Source organism: Diadema setosum, chromosome 2, assembly GCF_964275005.1.
Source record: "Diadema setosum chromosome 2, eeDiaSeto1, whole genome shotgun sequence".
NCBI classification, from domain to species: Eukaryota; Metazoa; Echinodermata; class Echinoidea; order Diadematoida; family Diadematidae; genus Diadema; species Diadema setosum.
In genome coordinates this window covers 1,884,157-1,909,014 of record NC_092686.1, presented here as the reverse complement: position 1 = coordinate 1,909,014, position 24,858 = coordinate 1,884,157, and the positions used below count along the sequence as shown (strand labels likewise).

Genomic DNA, 24,858 nt, shown 5'->3' with positions numbered 1-24,858 from the left:
ATATTTTCGGTTCCGTCAAGTTTTGTCTGTCTCTCTGTTAGTCTGTCTCTGTTTGTGTACAAGATAACTTGAGAACGGATAAACAAAATTTCACCAAACTTTCAGGGTTTGTTCGTAGTACGGTAAGAAAGGAACGATTAAATTTTGGGGATCATGAGGTCAAAGGTCAGAGGGTTATAAAGGGCATAAAACAAGATTAATCTCCCAATAACTCAATAACGGATGATTTTCAGGATACCTTGCAGGATATGTTCATAATAAAGTAAGAAAGAAACAATTACATTCTGGGCATGGGGTCAAAGGTCAAAGATCATGGGATCATAAGACATAAAGTAACCTTCATCTCGCAATAACTGAACAATGGGTAATCAGATTTTCACCAAATGTATTGTGTATGTAGATGTCCATATACCTCTATGTTTGTATTGAAGGTGCTATATTTCCTAAAAAAATGGCGATATCTTTAAATAGTCATGGCTGTTTGGCGGAGGCCGGTTCTCGGAGTGCTCGTGTTGAATAATAATTTCTGGAAGGATATCTTTATAGTTAAGGCGAGTTGATTTACTTTGTGTCAACAGCAGGTACGCGATCAGTAAATCATGCTCCTTGTAGATTAACCCTGCATATTTGATCGTTTCAGATGATACATTTATTTTGATCAACAGCGGCTATTCGATGTAAGCCACCAACACTTTTCCCCCTCTTCTCCGGCAAGGTCACTCTATGAATTGCGCAGCTCGAATGAGTCTTTCTTAAGAAATAAAAATATTGTTAAATGAAGAGATAATTTCACTGAACAAGAGTGGAGAGGGAAATCTATAACTGTATCATGATTATGTAATATATAGTCCTGCCTGTTATTTTCAACACAATGTTTGCTTCCTATTCATTGGTATGATTAGGCCTATATCGACTCACCAGTCACGCACTATCAAGCTGCCAACGAAGTAGGCCTTTATGACATATTACCCGCACTATAGCCCTATATACTGACACAAAACACAAGACACCATGCGGACCAAGCACCTCTTGTGTTTTCTAATGATTATGATTAGTAATGGTGTGGTCTGTATGATACTTTTGAAATGATAGATTTAGATGCAATGTGCACTTTCTCAGCAGAAAACGTTAAACTTCTTGAGAAATATTTCCCATTCTTATATTATGTCTAGCGTCTTGGGTTTTCATATGCTTGTATATAACTATAGGCGCAGAACAGACTCTCGTCGTAAAACTCCCTCGCACGTTTTAGAAACTTTGTATGTAAATATCTTCTCTTTTTTAGTCTCTACCCCCATTAATGTGAATTGCGTTAAGTCTATATACCTGCATGAGTACATGTGAGAATATTTAAACATAGAGTACACATACACAAAAACGTACGTACAACCTTTGTGATGGGGAAAGTGGTTCACTTTAGTGCAGTTGTGTTTTGTCTTCATAATACATAATCTTCATAATGTCCCGAAAAAAATTACAATCGCATTTTCGCAATGAAAACTATCAGTATGATTAAACTGTCTAAACGCTACTTCAGGGTTTTGAAATAGGCCCTACAACATCTTAGCTATATTTTGTAGAGAAATGAGGGTTGTTGTAAAGCATGTCATGGGTCTATCTTCCAAGTTTAGCACTTGGATGCTCTTGGAACTACATAATGTGTGAACACAATGGACAGAGTTTGGAGGAAATTCAAGGGATTCCTGACATGCTCTATACAAAATTCCTCATTTCTCTTTGACCACTGCAGCAAATCGGATGGGGTTTTCTGCAAGATGAGGGTAATAAGTTATAGTTTCTTACCCTGAAATTGAATTTGGATTGATTCAATATTTTTGATTTATCATCACAAAGTTTCCTTGTGTATTTTTTTTTTGGGGGGGGGGGACATACGGTATATGGATGAGTGTCCTGTCTCCGAGGCGGCGTGAGAGGAGTCGACTATTCAACATTGCTCAAATTATTTTACTGAGTATTCTGTACATCACGATACATTGTCATTATAAAGGCTTGTATTTCATCAAATCATGTCTTTGTAATAACCACAGTACTTTCCAGAATCGAATTACTGAGTAGTATAGATTATCATTGGTCGAAAAATGTTCTACCTTTATGTTCCTTACACCAGGATGGATCGTTCGTTTTCGCAAGAATTCCTGATTAAGCTCTAATTGGAAGCTCAATCGATCATTGTACGCTTTGTCGTATATTTGGAAGGTTAGATTACCGGTTATCACGCTAATCACCCACTTGAGTTTCACTTTCACCTGTCCTTTCACAATTTCTTGACTCTACCGCCATAAAACATACACCAACCATACATCATGTGGATATTTCAACGAAAAAAAGAAGCGCTTCAAACAATCTTTAAGCGAGCCTTTCCATGTCACGTCCATTCGTGAAGAAAATAGGTCTAGAATAGACGTCTTGTATTGTACAACAAAAAATCGAAGTATAATTTCTCAAAATGGGGGCTTACTTATTTCTTACAACAGCCGATCGTCAAAAGTGTCCATAGCTTGTTTGTAATCACACACACACACACACACACACACATACACACGCACACACACACACATACACACACACATATATGATACGTATCATAATAATGTAGGCCCTATATGCATAATGTATATGTATGTGTGTCCACCTCTCCAAGCCAAGGACACTAAACCAGGAACGACGGTCTAGCACTGTCTGATTGTTAAATCTGAAACTCTCGATAAAAATGTTACCCTTTCGCAGCCAATGTCTATAACGTGTATGGGTTTTTCTTTAATTTATCATGAGCGCATGCTTGTTGACCATGCATTTGTATTTTGTGAACTAAGAAAGGCTGGAAGATGTGAATGAATATGAGACTGCCTATAGATATATAAAACAAAAGTTAGTTTTATGTTTTCCTAAATGATATACAGTACGTTTTAGCTCGCTTTGGCATTAATTTTTTGGCTCGTCCAGCAACAGTGTTCAAAACGTGTGGTCCATCATGTTTGACACATTTTTAGGCCACTCCCCCTTCCCCCGTTTTTTTTGTTTGTTTGTTTTGTTTTTTGTTTTTGTTTTTTGAGGGGGAGGTTATTATAACATATAGAGAAAGATATACGCACAGAGAGAGAGAGAGAGAGGGGGGTGAGAGCTATATAGAGGTACATGCACATGCTGATAATACATTATGGAATTTCGAAAGTGGTCGTCTGATTGTTAATTCAAGTAATATCTGGTGTATACAAGTGCAGTTAAATCAACATATTACGGAAATGTTAATGTGAAATACTAATCTTTGAATGCGGATGGGTATTAAAAAAATCTTATGTCAGAACACATTACGTTGAATGATAAATCAAATAAGAGTAACGCGGGGGTTTTTTTTTTAGTTTTTCTTTTGCATAATGAAGATGTTCGGTATAAGCACGGTTACAATATTTATGCACATAAAATGTGAGAAAGAACTTATATAACATAATTGCTATACCAGGACGATGATCGTCCAGATAATATGGTACAAAACGCATACCGGTATACCGTTCCTCTTTATGGACCTCGTGTGGGTGAAACATGAATTATATTCGTTTCGTGTTCGAAGATAGTTCAATGTAATATACCAAACTGGAAGAATACACATCTGAAGTCTCTTTTTACATAAAGATAACCCTATTGCGATACACTGATAAATGTCTTAATAATGTAAATTCTAGCAGCCAAAAGGTCTAAATAAAACTTTGCTTTGATTTCCATCTTTTTCTCTGTCTCTCAATTGGTATCGACTGCATGCCTTTACTGACATAGGTTACGAGTATTCTAAACTTCATGAAAATTATTCCCCTTTGAGACTGTAGTTTAACATCACGAAAAGAATGCTTTAGTAAGTTTAGAAATCTAGAAATGATAGCGGATATCAAAGCGAGAATAGGATACGACGTTTTTACAATATTTGCCGAAACTGGCAGGCCATAAGTTAGCTTGAATGAAGTCTCTTTTCTCCGCTCTATTAGCTTAACCAAAAAGTGTATTTGCAGGGAAATAAAACGTATGTACTCTTCAAACATCTATACCCCAGACATGCCAGAAGTTTATGTTGTGTGTAAATAGAAGTGTGGGTCTGCTTCGAGTGCAGTTGAGCTCCACGTGGTGGGGAGCATACACGATTCCTTAGCTTGTCGTATTTTCCCCAGCTTTTCCCCTCCAGTGTTTGTAATTACAAAGAGGGGGCTGGGTAAATATAACAAACTATTGTATTCCGCTTATAGTGTTAGTTTTAAATGAGAATACCCTCTATATTTATAGTTTACATCAGAAGTGTAATATTCTTTCTTTTTAATTTTTTTTTTTACTAATTTGATGTCATATCATCGCCTTGAGAATGTAAGCCCTGTGTACTTAATATCTATACCGTCTTTTCCCCTCTGCCCTCAGAGCCCTTCCTCTTCACAATGTTCATTTCATTTTTCTTTTTTCTTTTTGTGATGCATCTCAATTTCAATTTCTTCATTAATTTCATCTCCAATATTGCATCCAAATACTATTTACCTTACATTGCTTCATTCTCCTTTGAGTGTTACCAGAAGAGGTACCGATACACATACTTAGTAAAAATAATAATAACTGCTCTCCTATCTTTGAATTCATGCGCTAAACCTGAAGTATAAGTTGACAGGAAGTAACTACATGGTTCCCTAGAATAGTGATAGGATATCCTTGTTATACTTTTTTTTTTCAACTCGCCGGTATCTTTATTTACCTTCTCTTTACACTGCGTTGCTGTTTATTACAAGGATGTCATAAAATTGATGTTTACTACACACCATTGTGCATGATTGCTTCCACAATCCTCATTAATGGAATATTTATATCCTTGAGTTCCTCTTGCCCATTTATTCTTTGCCAGAGTGATTGAGAAACACTCCACGAATTTTGGTCATTCAAGGGAAAAAATACGTCCCCTGAGTGGCGTCACTTCCTGTGCATAACTAGTGAAGCAAAGCTACGTAAGTCAAAATCCCCAAACTGATGTAGACTAGAAAGCAATTCCTTCATCGTGACATCAATTAAGTATTTTTACATGTTGCTTTAATATGGCATGAAGCAGGTTTAACATATCCCCGGGCCTCCATGTCGGTTTCGAAAAGCCTAAATATTTTTAGATATGGCGCTACCAAACTTAACATACGGGATGGAGTTTTTAAGATCCTATCGCCCTGCTTATAAAAAGGACTGCACATCTCGGTACTTTATCAGTCGCCAAGGATAAAAAAAGCAGTCTTGGAAAACACACATCTTTAACTGAGAAAGCTTTGCAGGTCTGGTTTGAGAATTTTGCGGTACTGTGGTCATCAAGTGAACTTTGCCAATTCGAACTTTTGCATCAAGTGGTGTAGAACTTTTTTGAAGTTATGGTGAGTCTTTTTAAATTATGTCTAAGACTTAAGACCAAACTTATGATGCAGTCATGCTCCTGATTCTGATGAAAGAAAAGCTATACGTCAAGTAAAATCTAGTAATAAACTTTGCGTTAATTTGGCTGATTGTAAGAATTAGTGGAATATGATTTTTTTAATGATTGGGTGACGAAGCCGTACAACTCCGTTTATACCAGTCTCACTTAAGTTTGCAGTAGCTTTGTTTTACTTGGTTTTTTTTTTTTTTTCATTCCATCGATCTTTCCTCACACCTAAGCCTGGATATGAAAAGCAATTCTTGGGCAAGCATAAAACACGCAAAACTACCAAATGAAAAGACTTTTCGTGTTCATCAGCACGTGAAACGTATCGACAGTAGCTAAACCAGTCGCAGCGTTTACAGTTGGCTTGGCAATCACAGATCATGACAAAAAGATCGTAAAAGGAAAAAGTATATGTAGATATTTACCATGTCACATAATGTTATACATGATAGGTAATAGCAGGTAATAACGCAAATTTGTTTAAGTCTGCGGCATCTGCTGTCAGAGATTTAAAGAACGACAATGTCGACTTTGTCTTGTTTTAAAAAATGGCAACACCTCTCTTATTGCATCCGTGATAGCACGCAAGTCTTTAACGACTTTTAGAGCCTGGTTTCTTGAAACCGACTGCCCACCTGCTGACCTGTAACTGTTGTAGGGCCTTTATTCAGCTTTTTAATGATAATAAAAGGAAAAACTGCAACAAAATGGGTAGGCCTACATTCTTTGAATTTTTGTCAGTTTTAAAAGGATTACAGGACTGTTTTCATTCTCATAACATTCAGTTATATAGGCTGAATAGTATGACTCTCTTTCTTTATTTCTTTCTTTCTTTCTTTGTCACGCAGGATTCTATTCGACACCTCTGCATCGTCATTGCCTGCATTGCCCTTGGCAACGCGAATGTTATACCGGTCGGACTACAGCACGCACGCTCGCACCTTTTCGAACGACTGCATCAGAGCCCGGACGTGCTGTCTTCGCTAGAGGACCTCAACGCCAACCACGCCAACACGTGGCGGAGCACCCTTGCGGAGCTGATTGCGGAAACAAAAGCTACCATGAATTGCCCCTGGTCTGCACCCCCTGCGTATGAGGAACTGCAGAATAGAGTCAGCCTCTGCCCGTGGTCCTACGACGTGCATCACGACGCCAACAGATTTCCTTACAGCATCAGGTATGCGGTCTGCAAATGCACAGACTGCCCCATGCATATGCTCAACGCCAACTCCAACGATACCGCCCCGGTGTCGGACGCCACTTCGGGTTGTCGAGAGGTCTACGACACGCGCACTGTCTTGTACCGCCAGCACCCGGGAGAGAGAGACAGCCCATACGTGTCCGTCAACGTCAAAGTGTCGGTCGGGTGCGTTTGTCAACGTATCTAAACTATCCTGTTTGGTAACATGTGCCGTATAGTATTCATATTTATTATATTCTAATCGCATGATATGCTACTATGAAGCGGTATTCAAGAACCTCCCACGTGGTATATGTTAATATTTTGTATTTCCGTTATGGAATGCGTATGTATTTCACATTGAAAAGTCTTGTTCGTATCATAAGGAAATATTCGATAATCATTCTTACTTTGTGAATTCGCAATGCGACGATTACTAGTTATCGAATTCATATCAAAAGTTATCAGTTTACTACAATTTCTGCCTCGATGAAATGAACGGATGCATGTAGTACGTATAGATAGCGCAATAGCATATTTCCCAAAATTTTGCATCGCGTCTTCAAGACTTTACATTTGTATCTGTCTCTTCTTGCAGAGCAGCAAGGTACCAGATAAAAATAAGACTGCGATGATAAGTTACCTATTTCATTTCGATAAATGAAGTATTATAGGTTAGGAGATCGATATTGCGCATACTTCTGCGGAATGACCGCTCCAATATGGAGCAATAGTCGTAAGATCTTGTTTTATTCTTAGATATATCATTTTGATAATCATTTTTAGTTTTGCATTGTGGTTCTTCCATTGTCTTAACCTAACGAAATGAATACGATGATATTGAACAGGATATAGATATTCGTATTACATGAAATAAAACGAAGAGAAATAAACAATCATTAAAAGTTATTTTGTGTGCAGTATTTTAAACAAAATGAGCAAGAACGGAAGATGGTAATATTAGTAACTATTTCCGTTTTACTAGGATTTTTTTTTAAATATGAAATAACACTATACAAACTGAGTAGGCCTATACGCTATACCTTCATAAATTTACATTCAGTGGTTTTCAAACTGAAATGCAAAGATTTGGGATATTCGCTTCATCTGTTTGTTGTTGTTCTTTTTTATCACTACGCCATTAAGTGCAATGACTTCTATCATTTGGTCAGGGAAACCTCAGAAATACCTCAGTAAGCTAACCTGGCTCGAAATTCAATGTACATCCGCAGAGCGCCAAACGTTTACCAAAGAAAAGACAAAAGAATTGAATTTATTGGAATTACAGTGGTAAACGAAATATTCCATTTATGCACAAACTATTTTAGTATCAGGGATGGGGAGCTGTTTAGGTAATAATCAACCAGCCCTCCACATTATCCACTACCCATCTCCCTTTTTAATCCTTCTTTTGATATCATTCTTGCGCTTCAAGCAAAGAAGTACAGTCAAAGAGACCAGAGAAAATTCATCGACTTAAGTCGATTTACACAATTGAATTAACACATGTTAATATCCATTCAGGATTTTTTTTTTCGACTCAGCCAGTTTTTTTTCGACTTGTACAATTTCGACTTAGGTGAGGTCGACTGTTTTACATATTGTATACCTGTAAAATGCTAAGTTTTCATTAGAATGTTTTGCTTCTTCGTTTCAAATGTTTACAATTCGGGTTCTTAATGGAATGTCAGACAAAAATGTTATGAAGAAAGCACAAAGTTGTCATAATTTATACTTGTACGCAGTAACATCGCAATATCCTTCTTAAGAATACGAACTCACTGTGTTATTTATAATGTTTGCATTATTTATGTATAGTGTATTTTGAATTATACGAATAAACTATGCTTTTCGCACGCAATCAAACAGTCTGTTCTTCTTCTTGCAGTGAGTAGTTTAAAGACCCCAGTTATTGTTTCGTGTCAGAGAGCGGTAATTGTTCTAATTAAGTAGATGACATAACTTAACCCGTTCTGTACTAGTGTGCAAAAATATCACACCAAAGCCCGTGATCAGGTAATATAATGTGGCACGCAAAGGGATATTGATTGTCTAATGAGAGTCGACACGTGAGAGATATGTGCCATAGGGCACTTCATTAAAAAATCAAAAACAAAAATTTACAAAAATTTAAATCACAATTCACAATCATTGCGGTTATCAGATTTACTCGGAAGCAATTATTCACCTGTGAGTTTTGTTTGTTTTTTGATAGAATTGCAATTTTAAGAGACGGGGCCATGATAATCATGATTATGTATTATGATTACTGGTTCTCTCCTTGATATTACGCATAAGCATGTCCGTACGAAAAGTAGATTAAGGCATACATCGACATACATTCATACATACCATATACTCGGTACTTGAATTATACAGACACAAGCAGATTGAAGCTGAACAAACTTTAAGTCATCATTACAGATTTAATCCTCATCGCAATTGCCTGAATTTGACATTTTTTTTTCTTCGAAAATGAATATGAATTCTTACTGCGTCTTTGCGTCTTTTTTTTGTGTGTTGTTGTTGTTGTTGTTGTTTTTCAACAGTACACCAAGTCCATCTTGCAAGTTGATAAGAAAGATCTTGGCCATCTTAATACACAGTTCTCAAAGCTTCACATCTACACTCGTCAGCTTCACTAAATCAAATTCTCATTCAAATAACGACTTCGGCCTCAATTCATCCGCACACAAGCTCATCTCATTTTGATAGAAGCAGTTTCTGCAAGAACATTCATGTTATCTCCTATACACACCACTTTTACACCGAATTCCTCAAAAATTTTCTGTTCTATAAGTCTACTTAATCATTTAGAATGCCCCAGGAGATGCGGAGAACATCTAGAACACACTAACCCAAAAGAAAAGTATCAGAGGTCTTACAACAATAATCACATGGTCAAGTTGGACCACTCCTTCATCCAAGTACAACACCATCCTTTCCTACTATACTATCTCATAGCCCAACATAATAAAAAAATACACAAAGAAAACAACAAAACCATCCTGCAACGATGCACACACAAACACTTTACACAAAACAATCCATTAATTTCATTACATAAAAAAGAGCTATTTCAGTTTACCATGTTTCAGTCATTACTGTTAAACAACCGATAATACTATGTATGACGGAGAAATAGAGGGATGCTACCTTCGACAAAATGATGTTAACGTCACATATATACAACGTTTCCACAGAAGAGTTCTATTGATTTGCTTTTTTCACAATAAACTCTTCAGTCGTGTTTGTCTCTATCCATAACTACCTCTTTGTTTCTCAGTCCCTGTGGTGTCTTTGATATTCATTTTATGTATCAGAAAACTTCGTAGTCTTGGTTCTTGAGTACAATCAGCACTTCATCTCAAAGCCAGTCTTGATTAAATCCACTGGAAAGCAGTTTGGTCTGTTCTGCCCAGCGTCTTCATCAGCAGGAGCTTCCTGCGGTTGATCGCCGCCGTCATCATCAGCACATGCCGCGAATCTCTCGATGCAGTGGAAGGCTGGTCCTTGGCCCTTCCGGTTATCGATGACCACAGTCTCCTGCTGTCCCGAGGTGAATCTCAGTCGTGATTGAGCCACGTTACCATTCATCAGAAGCAAGTGGGAATGCAGAAGTTCCTTGTGCAGGCTGTGGATGAATGCTTGCACGGCCTCGTACCCTGCGAACAGAAAAGATCGGAGTCAGTATTAATCGTAGCCCCCATGCACGTGCGAGTAGAGGAGAATTTTATGAGACACGATCAAAGTTGATAATGACCAAGCACATGGTAGATGAGACATTATGAGTTCATGAACTCACTTCCAAGCAATTAAGAGAGACACGTGTGCTGTAATAGCAAATATGATTAAGCAACATGACTGTGTTCGTGTGTATTGTTGTTTTGGTCACCAACTTTTCCTGGAGCACATGGCTTAATGACTAATTGGCTAAAAAGCGATTTTCCCAATTCTATATTCAAGAATGAATAAGTTTTTAGTTACGAGGGGGGGGGGGACATTATTTATGTGTATGTTTGAACATACAAATTATTGATACTATAATTTCCAGCATTTATATTACCGGACCCCATATTAAAGAACAGAATCATTATAACAATGAATCTGAAATGGGCAATCCAACCATTTTGGAATCTTTCTTTTTTTTTCCATGTATGATTTATGTTTTGGTCTGTGTATCTTTCATGTTAAATGGAGAATACATAAACAAAACAAACAAAGAAACAAATATTTTTTATATTTTTTCTGATATCCGTGATAAATATAAAATGGGTGTTGCTGACCAGCGTCCAAAAAGGCAAAAGACACATGTGATTGTACTTGCCTATATCTAAAAATACATGTCACATGCTTTTCAGGAATTAATGGTCTGCAATTTTTGTCTTAGCACATTATACCTATGTGCAGTGTCTCACCATTTCCGTTACTTTTTACCGATATCTTTCTCGACAAGGCGAGTTTCTTAAATCTCCTAATGTCTTGTCGATTTTTCTTTAACGTGTCATACTTGTCTCCTGCCAACCACCCAAGTCTCCTCAAAATGTTATCCGAAAGCTGGCATAATGACTTAATGTTGGCATGTGTAGATCACAACCAAAAGTGCCCTAAGGTCAGACGAGGAGAAGTGAAAGTCCACCTTAATCGTGTTAATATCTAAAGGCATGATGTTATTCAGTCACTTCGCGAGAGAAAAAAAAACACAACGTAAATCTGCAGGGGTTGTCTCGGTAACAAACGTCATTAGGAAGTTTCAGGCAAAAAGGACAACAAAGCCAAGAATAATTCTAATAAGTGTCAGATGAAATAAATGTCTCATCTTTTCTTTTGTGATCTACCCACATTTTTATACCGAGTTGGAGCATGTTATGATTGATAAAAAGAAAAACATGGAACAGAATCATATCTAAAATTCACAGAACATTTTTCTCAATACTAAACCACAGAATAGTGAAAGAATTAGCTATGGTGTTGACACTAACTATTCAGAGAACATCATTTTCTCATTTAATGATGTACAAGTTGACTGATCGATCAATGAGCAGATGCCTGTTGAAATCATCAACAGTGATCAATGTAGACTATAATGCATTTCCTACAGATTTGGTCATAATAGCGCAAAGTGTTGCTACCCTCCAACGTAACACACGAAAACAAAAGCGGTCACCCTCGGGTAAATGAAGAGCGGTTAATATACGACGTTCGCATGCTCTTTTACCGTGGTACTAATAGCTACCAAAGGAATGATTTCGTAAAGCTGCAACTACGATGACAAATTACATTGTATACTATTTGCAATGGGACAACAAAAGAATGTACACTCAGATAACAACTTCCTGCATTCTCACCAGTACTGCTATGGTCAGGACTTCGGCCCACGATGTCGAACACGATTCTTCCAAGCGAGCGCTTTGATAGGTTCTGTGTGATGAAGGAATGACATATACTAGTAATTCAGAGCAATTAAGGGCTGCTTTCACACGGCTGCCAAAACGTGGTTGCAATCACACTTACGACTGAATTTCCTGACAATGACGGCACAATTCTAATTTCAAGAGAAGAGAACGGAACCATTGGTATTCCCTTAAATCTTATCAAATGTTTGCAGTCAATTACTATACTGCAGACTAATTAAAATCATACGCCAAAAAAAAACATGGTAACGGTGATTTGTCGCAGATAAACTCATAACATAAGTAGCATTATAAAGATCAATTTCCGTGAGTCCCCATATTATTCTCAAGCGGGTACACACACGAACATGCCAACATATACACACATATTATATACACACATGCATATATAAATTATGTACACATTTTACATATACATATATATATATATATATATATATATATATATATATATATATATATGATGTATATACACATTGATTTATAGGTATACAACATTAAAACGGATATTTTTTTGTATTATTTGTTTAAAAACAAGTAAGCAATAATTGGATCCAGCAGCAAATAACAATTGTTGCATGATAGGAAATGAAAAAGAAGAATTTGATAGATGAAACTGCAACTCCTCCCATAAATCATCCAATTATCCTTCTTGGCGAAGTGGCCGTGAGAGTACGTTGTCATTGGCACTTGCTCTCTCCATAATCTAATAGGAATTCCTTATCCTCTTAATCTGATTTCTCTCCTCAACTTTCTACATCATAATGGCAATCTCACCATTTCTCGAACCCGACCAAGCAGTAGTATGACATCACCCAACTCGTCCTCTAGAGACGACAGTCGAAATCGTTCCGACTCTATCGCCTTCATTTCTTCGACAAATCGACCCCTGTCCTCATCTCTTCCACGAATCTCGGCTGCTAGTTCCGATTGAAGCTGGAAAGTCGTTCAAAATGACAAAAATTGTGCATTAAGAACAGAAAATGTCAACTGTGAAAAATAGTTCGCCTGGCCTCTTTGTTGATTTGTTTATCTGATAAATAGCGACATCTGTAAATGAAAGTTTCATCCTTCATATGAGGGAGGTGTCTCACCTCCCTGATCAAATTCTCCAATGTTACCTCCAAATATCAGCGGCATTCAAATAGATGACGATAAATTACATTAAAAAATGTAATTGAAATGATAAGGAGTAACAGTTGGTATTAGTAGAAAATAGTGATTATAGGCCTATTAAGATAATGGCGATGACCAGAAAATGCCAATAACCATAACAATCAAAGGGAACATTTTATAGATATTTTCGATATTTTTATTTTAGAATAAAGTGATTGAAAAATACAAAAGATGAGTGATCCTTCAACAGCCATCTCCCCAATCCCCCCCCCCAAAAAAAAAAAAAAAAAAAACGGCCTCAATTGGCGTAAATCATACTTTCATATTTCGACACAGTGGACAGGCTGGGAGGTTCAGCGCTCTAAAATCACTGCCTGGAGTCAATATAGCATTAACGCACAGGGTAAACAAGCGGTTATTGTCATTAACTCACGGCTAATTTAGTCGGTACAAAGAATGCATTTCGTGACTCACGTTTTGCTCGCAGGCAACGCAAGTCTCAATCTCTGTCGCTTCTAAATCATTTGACTGTGATGATGGGCAGAGTCGGGTATTATTTATGGAGGCAGTGATTCAGGAGAGACAATGAAAAACGTCGGCCATATTCTTTTTTTTTTTACTTTATTATTTCATTCATAGTTTAAAAACAACTATCATGGCAGCCGACGGCAGAATTCAGGTAGTTTACAGTGACAAAATATATACGTATACTGCCGATATCGATCAATAGAAAGCAGACGGATTTTGTTATAACGAAAGTTTGGTTTAAAAGTTTTGAATGATGAGCAACAGATGATGCATGCAATGGATTGAGAAAAATCGACTGATGGGAGCTATGTCAATTGAAATATCAAGAGAAATCAGTTTTGACATTATCACCACGCCTCTCTCCTTGAGGTACATGTATAGTCTCATTACGTACACCCCAGCGAGTGTTGTTACTTTGCATGCAAACATAACATGAATCAGATCGTAACATCGCAAAAACCCTGCCGAGTCAAGGAGTACATTAGCCTTGTCAGGCGTACTCTGAAGTTTCTAATTTTCTTGTTTACTCGATTATTGAATATTCACCGACGAGTAGGTACTTATAAAAGTGATAACAAAATCTATCTTGGTAAAATTTGTAGTTGGTATAAAGGCTGAATTGAATTTAGAAAATAAATAAGCACTAAATAATACTATTTTCCTTATACAAATGAATGGATTTTGTATTGTAATGGTACTGTGAAAAGATTACGTATCTTAAATTCTGATGAATTTTTTTGGCATAAATTGTCAGAGATAATTAGTTAAGTGTCGCTCTGTTTTATGAATTGTATTTGGGGAAGTTTTCTTACCTGGATTTTTCTTTGATTTTTGGTATTTTGTATTAAGAATTTGCAGTACATGTTTTTCCGTCAGGCATCTTTACAGTACACGACCCAGCTCCTTCAGAAGGCTCAAAAAATTATATGTTTTTGTATATATCTTAGTAACAAGTAGAAGGAAGGCGCATTTTTCCTGTAAAATTGAACATATCTATTTATAATGATATTCTCCTTTTAAATATGCCAAATAGAAACAACAAAACAGAGGCAAAAGTTTAAGAGGGTTGAAATGAGATGAATCTAAAGATTGCAAAGGTTAAGAATAGGTGGTGTGCTGGCATCTTAGACTCATCCTCTTCCTTATCGCCACTATCATAATCATCATCAACATCGTCACCATCATCATCATCAACATCGTCATCATCATCAACATCTTCATCAATATCGTCATCATCATCACAATCACCATCATCATTATCATCGCTATCATCATCGTCATCACTATGAATTATACCATAGAGGTGAGAGGAATATTATATGTATATCATGTTTATATACAGTAATTATTTACGGGCCGGTTATGTCCATTTTGATTTTCCCCCTTTGTATTGTTAATTACGTATATTTATAGGATTTATATTTTTTGCATATGTATTTATCATTATGTACATTTTCCTGTTTTTTCTATAATATTGGATGTGAAATAATTATGATTATGTTGGGTGGATTTAATGTAATTTATTGGTAGTGAATCTTGGTAGATTCGTATAATTGAACGAATGATTAGAGTTATTTTGTGTGTGTGTGTGTGTGTGTGTGTGTGTGTGTGTGTGTACCTTAGGTTAAATGTATGCTGTTATAAGTTCATTTTAGTTCTTTTTTTCTTTTCGTCCTGAAACAGCTGTTCATGTATCATGTTTGTGTGTAAATGTACTTGTATACATGTATACATTTGTGTAACTGTCAATTGTGGTGTGATGGACCGGGTCCACTGTGTTTCTTTCCTTGTACTTACCTGCCTGTGGGCAGGTAGTATCCTAGGAATATTCATCACATGCTTTAATTTGCAAAGAAAATAAAGTATGTTATACATATACCTTGCTGAATAATACTATGTTAGAGGCTTTATGTGCATCATATCAGGGGTATTAGAGTTCTTGACATTATAGATAACGGCCAAACTCATTTGTTGAAGCATTTTGATGGTTGTTTGTTAGTATAACAGCTGATGGTCAGACGGTAATAAAAGTAAAAAACAAACAACAACAACCGATAATAATTATAGACGATTTGCCCATCTCGTTCTATTGCGAGCTTTGGGCTCTACAAACTGAGCACCATTTCTCCCTTTTGGCATTTACCAGTAGAAGAGTACTATAATACCATTATTGTGCATTGTGATGTAATTTATGTATTTAATTTCTGTACAATATATTTTGTTTTAGCTGGAAATGAAAAAAAAAAAAGAATGAATGAATGAATGAATGAATGAATGAATGAATGAATACCGATGAGGCAGTATACAGGTATATAGGAGCTGTCATACACATGCAGATAAAATAAATGTTCACCTGTTCCATTCTGTGTGACATCATCTCGTTCTCCTCCTCCAGTTGCTGGAGACTTTGTATCAGCTTCTCTGCCTCCACCTGTGCCATGTTGCCATGGGTGATGTAGGAGGACTCAGTGGGACAAGCAGCAGAGTGATACCAATCACCACAATGTACACCTGTAGTTCCGGTGAATCAGTTAAAGACATTATTTACCATTTGCAGATGAAACAAAATCCAAGCTTTAGTGCTTCAAAATAGTTCTGAAATGTGAGTTAGGGATGGAAACAACCAGTGTAAAAAAAGTTAATCATTATTATCAATGTTAAGTATTGTAAAATATACAAAATGTGAACAATAGATTGTTTCTAAACTAAACCGTCTACAGTTATGGTTTAGTGAGAAAATAGTGATATCTCCTTATATCTTAGGCTTTATTGCAAAATTTTTATATGGTAGAATGTTGTGTGATACAACTGACCTATACACATATGCATCAATGTGATAACTCAAACATCTTTAAATCACTGTTCCCAAAGGTAAACAGCACCTTTAAAATGACGAGCAGCGCGCTCAGAATAAACATGTTTTAGTGCAGAACATACCGATTTCGTTGCCCTTCACAGTAAAGCTTGATTTCTTATTGTTAATGCGCTGTCCTCTTTTTCCATTTCGAGATTTCCATGCACGTCCGTTACATTTTAATCTTAAATCCAGACGAATTAAATCAAATGTAACATCAAAAACTATTCTGTATTGAAAATACTGTAATTTCATATAAACCATTACCAATCCACAGACCAAATAATCGAAAGTACAGGAAGGTACTAGTAATGTGTTTACAATAATGCACTACCTATATTAGCCGAGAGGTAACAGACCATGGACAGAAACTTGTACAGTTATGCTTCATCATCAATGCATTGGAATGATTCTTTCTAATTACAATTTTTTCATCTCCTTTGTTTTTTTCATGGAAATATTCTGCATTCATTGCAAATTAGTTGGGCTAAACTCTTTTTATTCGTGACGTCGTGCATAGTTTTAATGTTTAACTTTTATCTGCTTACTTGACGCGTTAAATCTCCCATCGTCTTTTCAAAATTTAGCCATCTGTCTTCTGCATACATGTCGAGACATGATATGGCCATTCTCAAAGAAGACATTATCTTATTGTCTTCTATTACCACTGAATAATACGCCTGTGAAGTTACAACGAGCATTTATGTTCTTTAATGTGCTCCTTTTGTGACACTGTATGCCTAAATAAGATATAGCACCCTTCTCGCTCACTTGTTATGACGCTGTCATCATCGGATGCCGATTCGACACTGGTCTCACTCAACTTGCTCACGTCAGGAGAATGGTTAATGTCGTCTGGACGTCCATTCATGCCTTCATTCTCCTCCTCGTTATCTTCTTCGTCCTCGTCATCTTTGTCGATATAGTCGTAATACAGCTCAGGGGTAATTCCCTCTTCCGCGTTCACGTCTTGGCATTCTATTTTGACTTCATCAGATGTAGGGGAAAGCCTGATGGATAAAGATTAGCGACGATTAGATTTTTTTTTTTTTTTTTTTGCAGCAGCAGCACTTGATGAAATGAAATAGTCATCGTTGCTATCTAAGTATGTAAGCATTAAAAAGGCCACTTTACTTTCATGTAATGGCTATACATCACCATGACGATCAGGTATCTTAATATAGCTATTCAATATTGCAGCTACTCAAGTTTAAGAAGCACGTCTTTCGGCATATGTTCGGTAGCCCATCACAACAATAATGAATCCAGCGCCAAACGTCGACGAGGCTTAAAATGTTTTTATGCCTCCCTGCACTACTTGGAGTTATCAGTGATTATTCTCAATGAGTGATACACAAAAGTTCTCCTTGAACTGGGGAAGCACTGATATAATGATAGTATTCACTTATTTTTTTAACATTCATAAGACAGAAGTTATCGATTTAGACTTGATAAAGTTCATGTGTTCTGGAAGACACCTTTTTTATTTGTAGATACATATTTATCTGAACCTAATTAGAATATCCCTATCCGTAAAGTCGCGGTCATCCACTAGACGTTAATGAATATAATCCTGTGTAACGAATGGATCGATATCTGGATATAGGAAAATTTGTAAAAAAAAAAAAAAAAAAAACCAAAAAAAAAAACCAAAAAAAAACAAAAAAAAAAAAGAAACGCTGGAACAGATTTCATCAGTCATTATAATATTGAAAATAAAGAGTTTTGGTTTGGTTTGGTTTGGTTTGTTTCTGCATTTTCTTTCTCCAAATACAATTGCAAATGAAAACAAAGTGATACAGAGTATGCAAAAAAAGAGAGTTAACATACAAATCAATACAAAAAATATAATTTGCGTAACAACATCAGTCTGTAGTGACATATGAATCAAAATAACATATTAAGGCATACTGTATGTATGAACAAAGGAGAAATCAATACAGGGGACCGTCATCATAAGCAGAGCTTGACGTGGATCTTTATATATATATAATACAAATATAATACAAAACCAATTATATATGTACTCATAAAACTCTTATAAAATAAAGAGTGAGGGTATAACTGTTACTCCTCACAGTACCAGTGAACTCTATGTCACACTGCATGGAAACCAAGCGTGTTTAATCAATTTATTAAATCGTGGCACTCTTTCGAGCGCGCAAATCGGAATTATGCAATCTTAAGGCGATCTCGACTGCCGGAAACGTTCTTCTTCCAGAGTTGTAACCTCTCAAGAATAATGCGGACCCCAAAGAAGGAGCGTACGCCATTCAAACCACCATTACCACCAACAACAACGACGACAACGACGTGATCTTATAATCCGTCAGCAATCACAGTCAAAACCTTATCCTTTTAGTCTAGACAGGGGCTAGAGCGTACAGAAGTCATGAAACGTTCCTATCATGGAATATAACGAAGATAAACACACAGTGTAGATGTATCGCAGAGAGAAAGAGAGAGTGAGATAGAATAATATGTCACACAGGAAAAGGCCAACAAACTTTTTGCATCAGCCAAAGATTCTTACAAAGCAAGTACGTCTCAATTTTTCTTTTAATCTTTAGACGTAAAATCGTCATGACGTATAAAATATACACGTACTTCCTATTTGGGGCATAATTTTCGAATCTGTGTTATAACAATCTGCTGCTTGAATGATGGATAGTAACCACTGATGAAAAATTGAGAATGTTTAAAGAAAAACACCATAATCTCGCCTTTACAGGAACCTATGTCAAATTTCTTCGTTATAAGTCAATTGGATATTTTCTATGTTCTGTAACATTCAATGTACCTTTTTAATGTATAAGAACAGGACTATGGTATAGTCATAATGACAGTTATATAATTTATGCAAACACTTGCAGACCGTATTAGTCAGCATAATCTATAATAGTGCAGGACACCCCCCCCCCCCCAAAAAAAAAAAAAAAAAAAAAAAACCTGGCAAAAGCTATACGTCATTTCAGCTATGCATATCAAGAAGCACATTGCATCCATGTAGCGATCTACAATGTGCAGTGTATTTCTAATGTACATGTATTACCATTATCATTATTATTTCATTTGGCAAAAGACAAGCAGTATGAAGTAAAATACAGAGATGAAAATAATAAATGATTGCAATAAAACAAAAATATTTAGGCATTGGGCAAAATTAACTGAATGACTATAGTCCACGGACCGCCCTAATCCCGTATAGGAGGTGTACACGTACAGCTATCAATGAACCACCAGCTATATGCAGTCGTAAACAACTTCGAAGAAAAGTAGGTCGGTTCGAAGATAAATATGACGATAATCCCTTTTTAATCCACTTTGGAAGTAATATCGCTGAAACCGCTTGATAAGGCACCACATATATTGGGAGTACTCGTATATGAGACGATATTCGTGGAGGACCATCAAAATGAGTTTTCTGGAGTGGCGCCAACCATTTCTATTTGCTTGCATTCATCTGATCGTGATAGGAAAGCGTATCATTCCCCAGTGATAGTTCTCCTAGTATAAAAAAAAAGATCATCACACACACACACACACACACCAATATTTATGTATAATACGTTATGGTCCTCTCATAATGTTTACGAAGGATGTTAGAGAGAGAATGAAAATACCAATCGGTAATGAGTGACACACATAAAATTTGTATACAGTTACAATAAAACTATTCATGCCCTCACCATAACCCCATCAACCACGGCATGGTTTTATCAATATCGTATCTCACCTACCCATTTGTGTCTGCTGCTTTCGAGGCAAGCAATCCCTTACTCTGCTTAATCTCAAGTAGACGTACTTTATCGAGACCAGTCTGCACGTTACTCCTCGCTGAAGATAGCTGATTAAGGAGAACAGAATAAGTCTCGTCTCTGTGGGTGACAGGGACGTAAATCATTTTGAAGCATTTTCTCAATTGATTATTATACATCATCGATAATCTGACTGATCAGATCGAGGCCCGACACTGCAGTTTTGATTGTGAAATATTACTCTTTCGCTCAACTTTACTTATTTACTTATACATGTACTCAACTTACTCAACTTTAATTATGTTGTTTTGCTGCTGTATGTTATATCATAATACGTATATTTACATAATGCTGTATTTTATTTTAATGTCATACTTTTTTTTTCCTGATCGATGCGCTTAGAAACATCAGTATTAAGCGCTATATAAATGTTATTCATTATCATTATCATTTCGCTCAATCTTTTACTCCCAATGAATGAAACTTCTTCTGTGACAAAAAAGATCACTTCTATGAACTTTTTTTGTAATACGAATGAAACGGCAGGGTGATTATATATGATTATATAAAGATGTGTGTACAGGATATAATAACAATATTTTATACCATATACCATTTTATACCATATATATATATATATATATATATATATATATACATTGTTGGTTTGGATGAATACATTCTAAATATAGTAACTACATAGTGGCTATCCAGCTATCTTCTCAGATGAAAATGACCAAACAAACAAGTAAAATACATATTCACTCACAAACACTCATATACATGTGCGCCTTTGTATGTTTGGTTTGGGTTTTTTTAACAAATGGCGCCACACATAATGTCGTGAAGCATCATCATTATCATGTGGGAAAAAAAGATGGAAAAATGTCATGAAATTTCACCTTGTGTGCGAGGAGCCATTCTCTCTGTCGTCAAATTCTCCCTTCCGTCTCTCACTCCAAAGCTCAACTTCCAACTGCTGGGCGAACAAGATGGCCTCTTCAAGTTGCCTGTCCCTCTCATCACGGAGCCTTGCCAGCTCCTTTACTAACTGCAACACTCTCACAGACTCCAAATCACCCCCGGGGTTGACCCCTCTCCTCGAAGGAGCTCCAGTCGAATTATTCCCTTGATAGTGATGGTGAAATTGAGGGCTGTAATCTCCCTGGGATAGCTTCCGCACCTCGACGAGTAGCGCCAGGCATCTTGCGTCGGATGACTGCAGCGCTACTCGCATGTCTTCCACCAGCTCGCGGAGGTTATTGTTCTCTTCTTCCAGGGAGTCCATATCTTGTTTTTCCGCCGAAATATTTCCACCATTTCTGCCCTCATTCCAATCACCTTTATAAAGACGTGGTATCAAGGTGAAAAGATAGAACGGTTTGACAAGTATTGAGCACATAGATTAGCTGTATTTCTGTGGAATGTTCAGATTCCATAATATTCAATTGTAAAATGATAAAACAAGAATGTCTCACATACACTATGGGCGTATGTTACAAAGCTTTGCCATAATTATGATAATGCTGTGAAATATTTTTGCACCACATAAAGAATATTACCTATGATACTTCTGTTCTTCGTGTAGTGGGAAGATGTTTAGGATTTTTTTTTCTAATCTATATAAGTATAAACTTCACTTTCAGCATACGAAATAATAAGATCAGCAGTAATAATGTCGGTGACAGTGGCGGTGGTAATCAAATTTATTCTAGTATAACACACTAAGAAAAAATAAGTTCAACTTACCTTTAAAGGTGCAGACCAATGCCACATTGACTCCGGTTAACTTTGCATCTTTCAGACCAGAAAGGTGCAAGGTTGCACCTCTAAAGGAGCTCCCATTGTGACACTAGTCTGAAAGGTGCAAAGTTACTCCAAGTGTGACATTTTAAAGGTGCAACGTTTAACCTATTTTTCTTAGACTGTACCTTATACATAGAAAAAGTATAACAACGATGAATGCAGTACTATCTGATGAAACTCTTGCTCAGCTTAACACATGAACTAACCTGACTGATTCCCACACTTGAAAAGCAAAGAGTGGAATACATCCACTGGAGATCGTTTCTTGAAGCAGTTTGAACACATGTGACGCACAGAGATCCCGCCACTGTGCCGTACGTTAATGTTCGCCTCAATGACACCTCCGGAGTTATTATTCCATCTGTTTCTTTTCTCTTCCTCGAGATCGTCATCTTTGATATCAGATGACGAGAAGCATTCTATTAGCCTGGAGTGGAATTCCCGAAAAGTAATTCCCGTTGGTTCCCTTTCGCGATTAACCGGTAGCTGCTCCTCCCGAGTCAACCCAAGATAGTGACAAAGAATAGCAAAGTCGGCGGAGGAGACTTTCTTCTCCTCATCACCATGACAACATGTGAGGTCACTCTTGCTGAGGTGATGGAAAACTTCTTGGATGTACTGGTCGATGCCGGTCGATAACACTACGATCTCGTTGCTGATGTCGCCGCCTGCATGATGGTTGTGAGCAAGTGACAACGCTCTGGTCAACCACTGAGCTCGATGAACAGGAAAAATGAAGCTCTGCTTGCCCTCCATCTGACGATGCTATTGGAGCATAAAAGAAAATATGCATTGGTTTCCCAGAGACTTTTTAAACGAAGACTGGTCTCTATCAGTGCGAACAAGAGCTACGATTGAGTGCTAGATTGCCGAGAACCAAATTTTAAATCAGTGAATATGAGTGCCTGAGCCGCAAGATATGTCGTAATCTCCTTCCCTCCCCCCCCCCCCTTCTCTTTCTTTACAGTCCTATTTATGTAGGCAGTCTGAAACACCCCCGTCAAGTCAATCAATACACTAAGACAACATTTCAGATGCAATTGAACATCTGCTTTTGTAGCTTCAAATGTCAGGACTATAGAAACACTAAGTTGTGAAAAGTTCCTGGTATAACCAGGTCACGACATTGATTTTACCTTTTTGCCTTGACTCATCTACGTCAATACGAGAGTGCATGCAGATATTTGCCACTGGCGCGTCGCAGCATTCGTTAACAGACTGATAAACAAATATATTTCACTTTCTCCAACCTTGGTCAATCCCAAGAATGTAGCACTTCTGTCTTTCACGAGATCCAAACCGTCACTCATCAAAGCGTCGACCTCTCTTTTCGATTGACAGGGCAGGAGCATGATATCGAGAGCATTAATCTGTCTATCCCACAAGAATCCAATCAGCGCCTCGCCATGGCACATCGCACGGCAACATGCGCGTTGACGAAGGTGTGTGTACACTATTGGTTGTGCCCAGTCATTCGCTCTCTGACAATAACTCCACATCTCGGTCAGCCAATCAACGCCTTCGTAGCAGATCTACTTCTGATGGACAACATTTTAGTTCTGTGTTAAACGTCTCCGTAGCGAGAATAATGTGTCTAGCAAATTAGGTTCATTGTAACAATAAAGGTATTGCAATACGTTTAACGAAGGCCTCAAAATGATGTGCCGGTACAAGTATTGATGTTGTCGTAGGTATATAACTTACCTTTTGTTGTTTCTGAATATCGATTATGTTGTGCTGTGAGCGCCTGTAGTAATTATCCTGGCAAAGCACAAAATTCGTGATATCGTAAACACAAACTTTTTCTAGTTCCTACTCCAGACAACTCGTGCAACAAAAATAGACCTATGACTGCATTGTGAGTACATTTAAAGTTCATCACAATATTTAGTTGAATTAGCCATCCAAGCAGATGGAGAAAACGTTTTTACATTAATCGTTTGTATTCATACATGCTGTCCTTCCTCAATATCCATAAGAGAAAAAGTACTGAGTACAACTGCTTCGACTAGTGCTTCGTTAGTTAAATGTATAATATATTCGCAACCAAAGTGATTATCCAAGCTAGGAAATCAATGTATTTCTTAAAAATAACTTATGATATTGCTGAAACATGATGAATAGAAGAAAAAAAGTATTATTTCCCATGGCGATATCTCGGTAAAATCAGTTGTCAAACATTCATTATCTTCTATTCGTCTGATTAAGCGCATGTCTGTTTATACACTTTGTTTTTCAAAATAGTGAGAGGGGAAAACGAAGCGGTTAAGAGATAATTGAGATAGAAAAAGACCACAGAGTAGGTCAATAGCACTCGAATTGAAGGGGTGAAAAGATACGACACAAACACACAGTAATGTAGTGATTGTATTTACTGTCTGCGTCCTAGAGGCCACCCTTTGAATCTTGGTCTCGTGGGGCTCTCCCGAAATCCCGCTTTCTGCGCACACCTGATTAGCTACCGGTAATTACTCCGCGAGCGCGCTTCCACGCCCTAACCGTTTCACACCAATTGATTTCGCATGAGAAGAGAGCTCCACCTCGGCAGTATACTGCTTCTTTGTTGATGTATCTGCTCAACTGGCGATTTCGAGATGAAATCTGTCTAAAAAGCCAAGCACTCACCGGCATATGTTCTTTAGGAATTCAATATATCAAACAAAATAAACGTTAGGCAGTAGGCGGGGAGCTATTTCTGCCTCTCTTTCCTCGCTTTAGTCACGGGAGAGGAAGCGGGCGCCCGCGCATTATTCCAA

General features: G+C 37.2%; 1 protein-coding gene across 1 annotated transcript; it reads right to left on the bottom strand.

The window, feature by feature from the left end:
- Positions 1–9,980: 9,980 nt before the first annotated feature.
- Positions 9,981–22,858, bottom strand: LOC140246358 (EF-hand and coiled-coil domain-containing protein 1-like). Its single transcript, XM_072325829.1, has 8 exons — positions 22,309–22,858; positions 21,199–21,637; positions 20,279–20,416; positions 17,310–17,548; positions 16,038–16,195; positions 12,818–12,976; positions 11,975–12,047; positions 9,981–10,291 (listed from the first exon to the last, which is right to left on the bottom strand). Exons 1-8 carry the CDS (start codon positions 22,856–22,858, stop codon positions 9,981–9,983), a joined length of 2,067 nt encoding a protein of 688 aa, XP_072181930.1.
- Between the last annotated feature and the right edge of the window lie 2,000 nt (positions 22,859–24,858).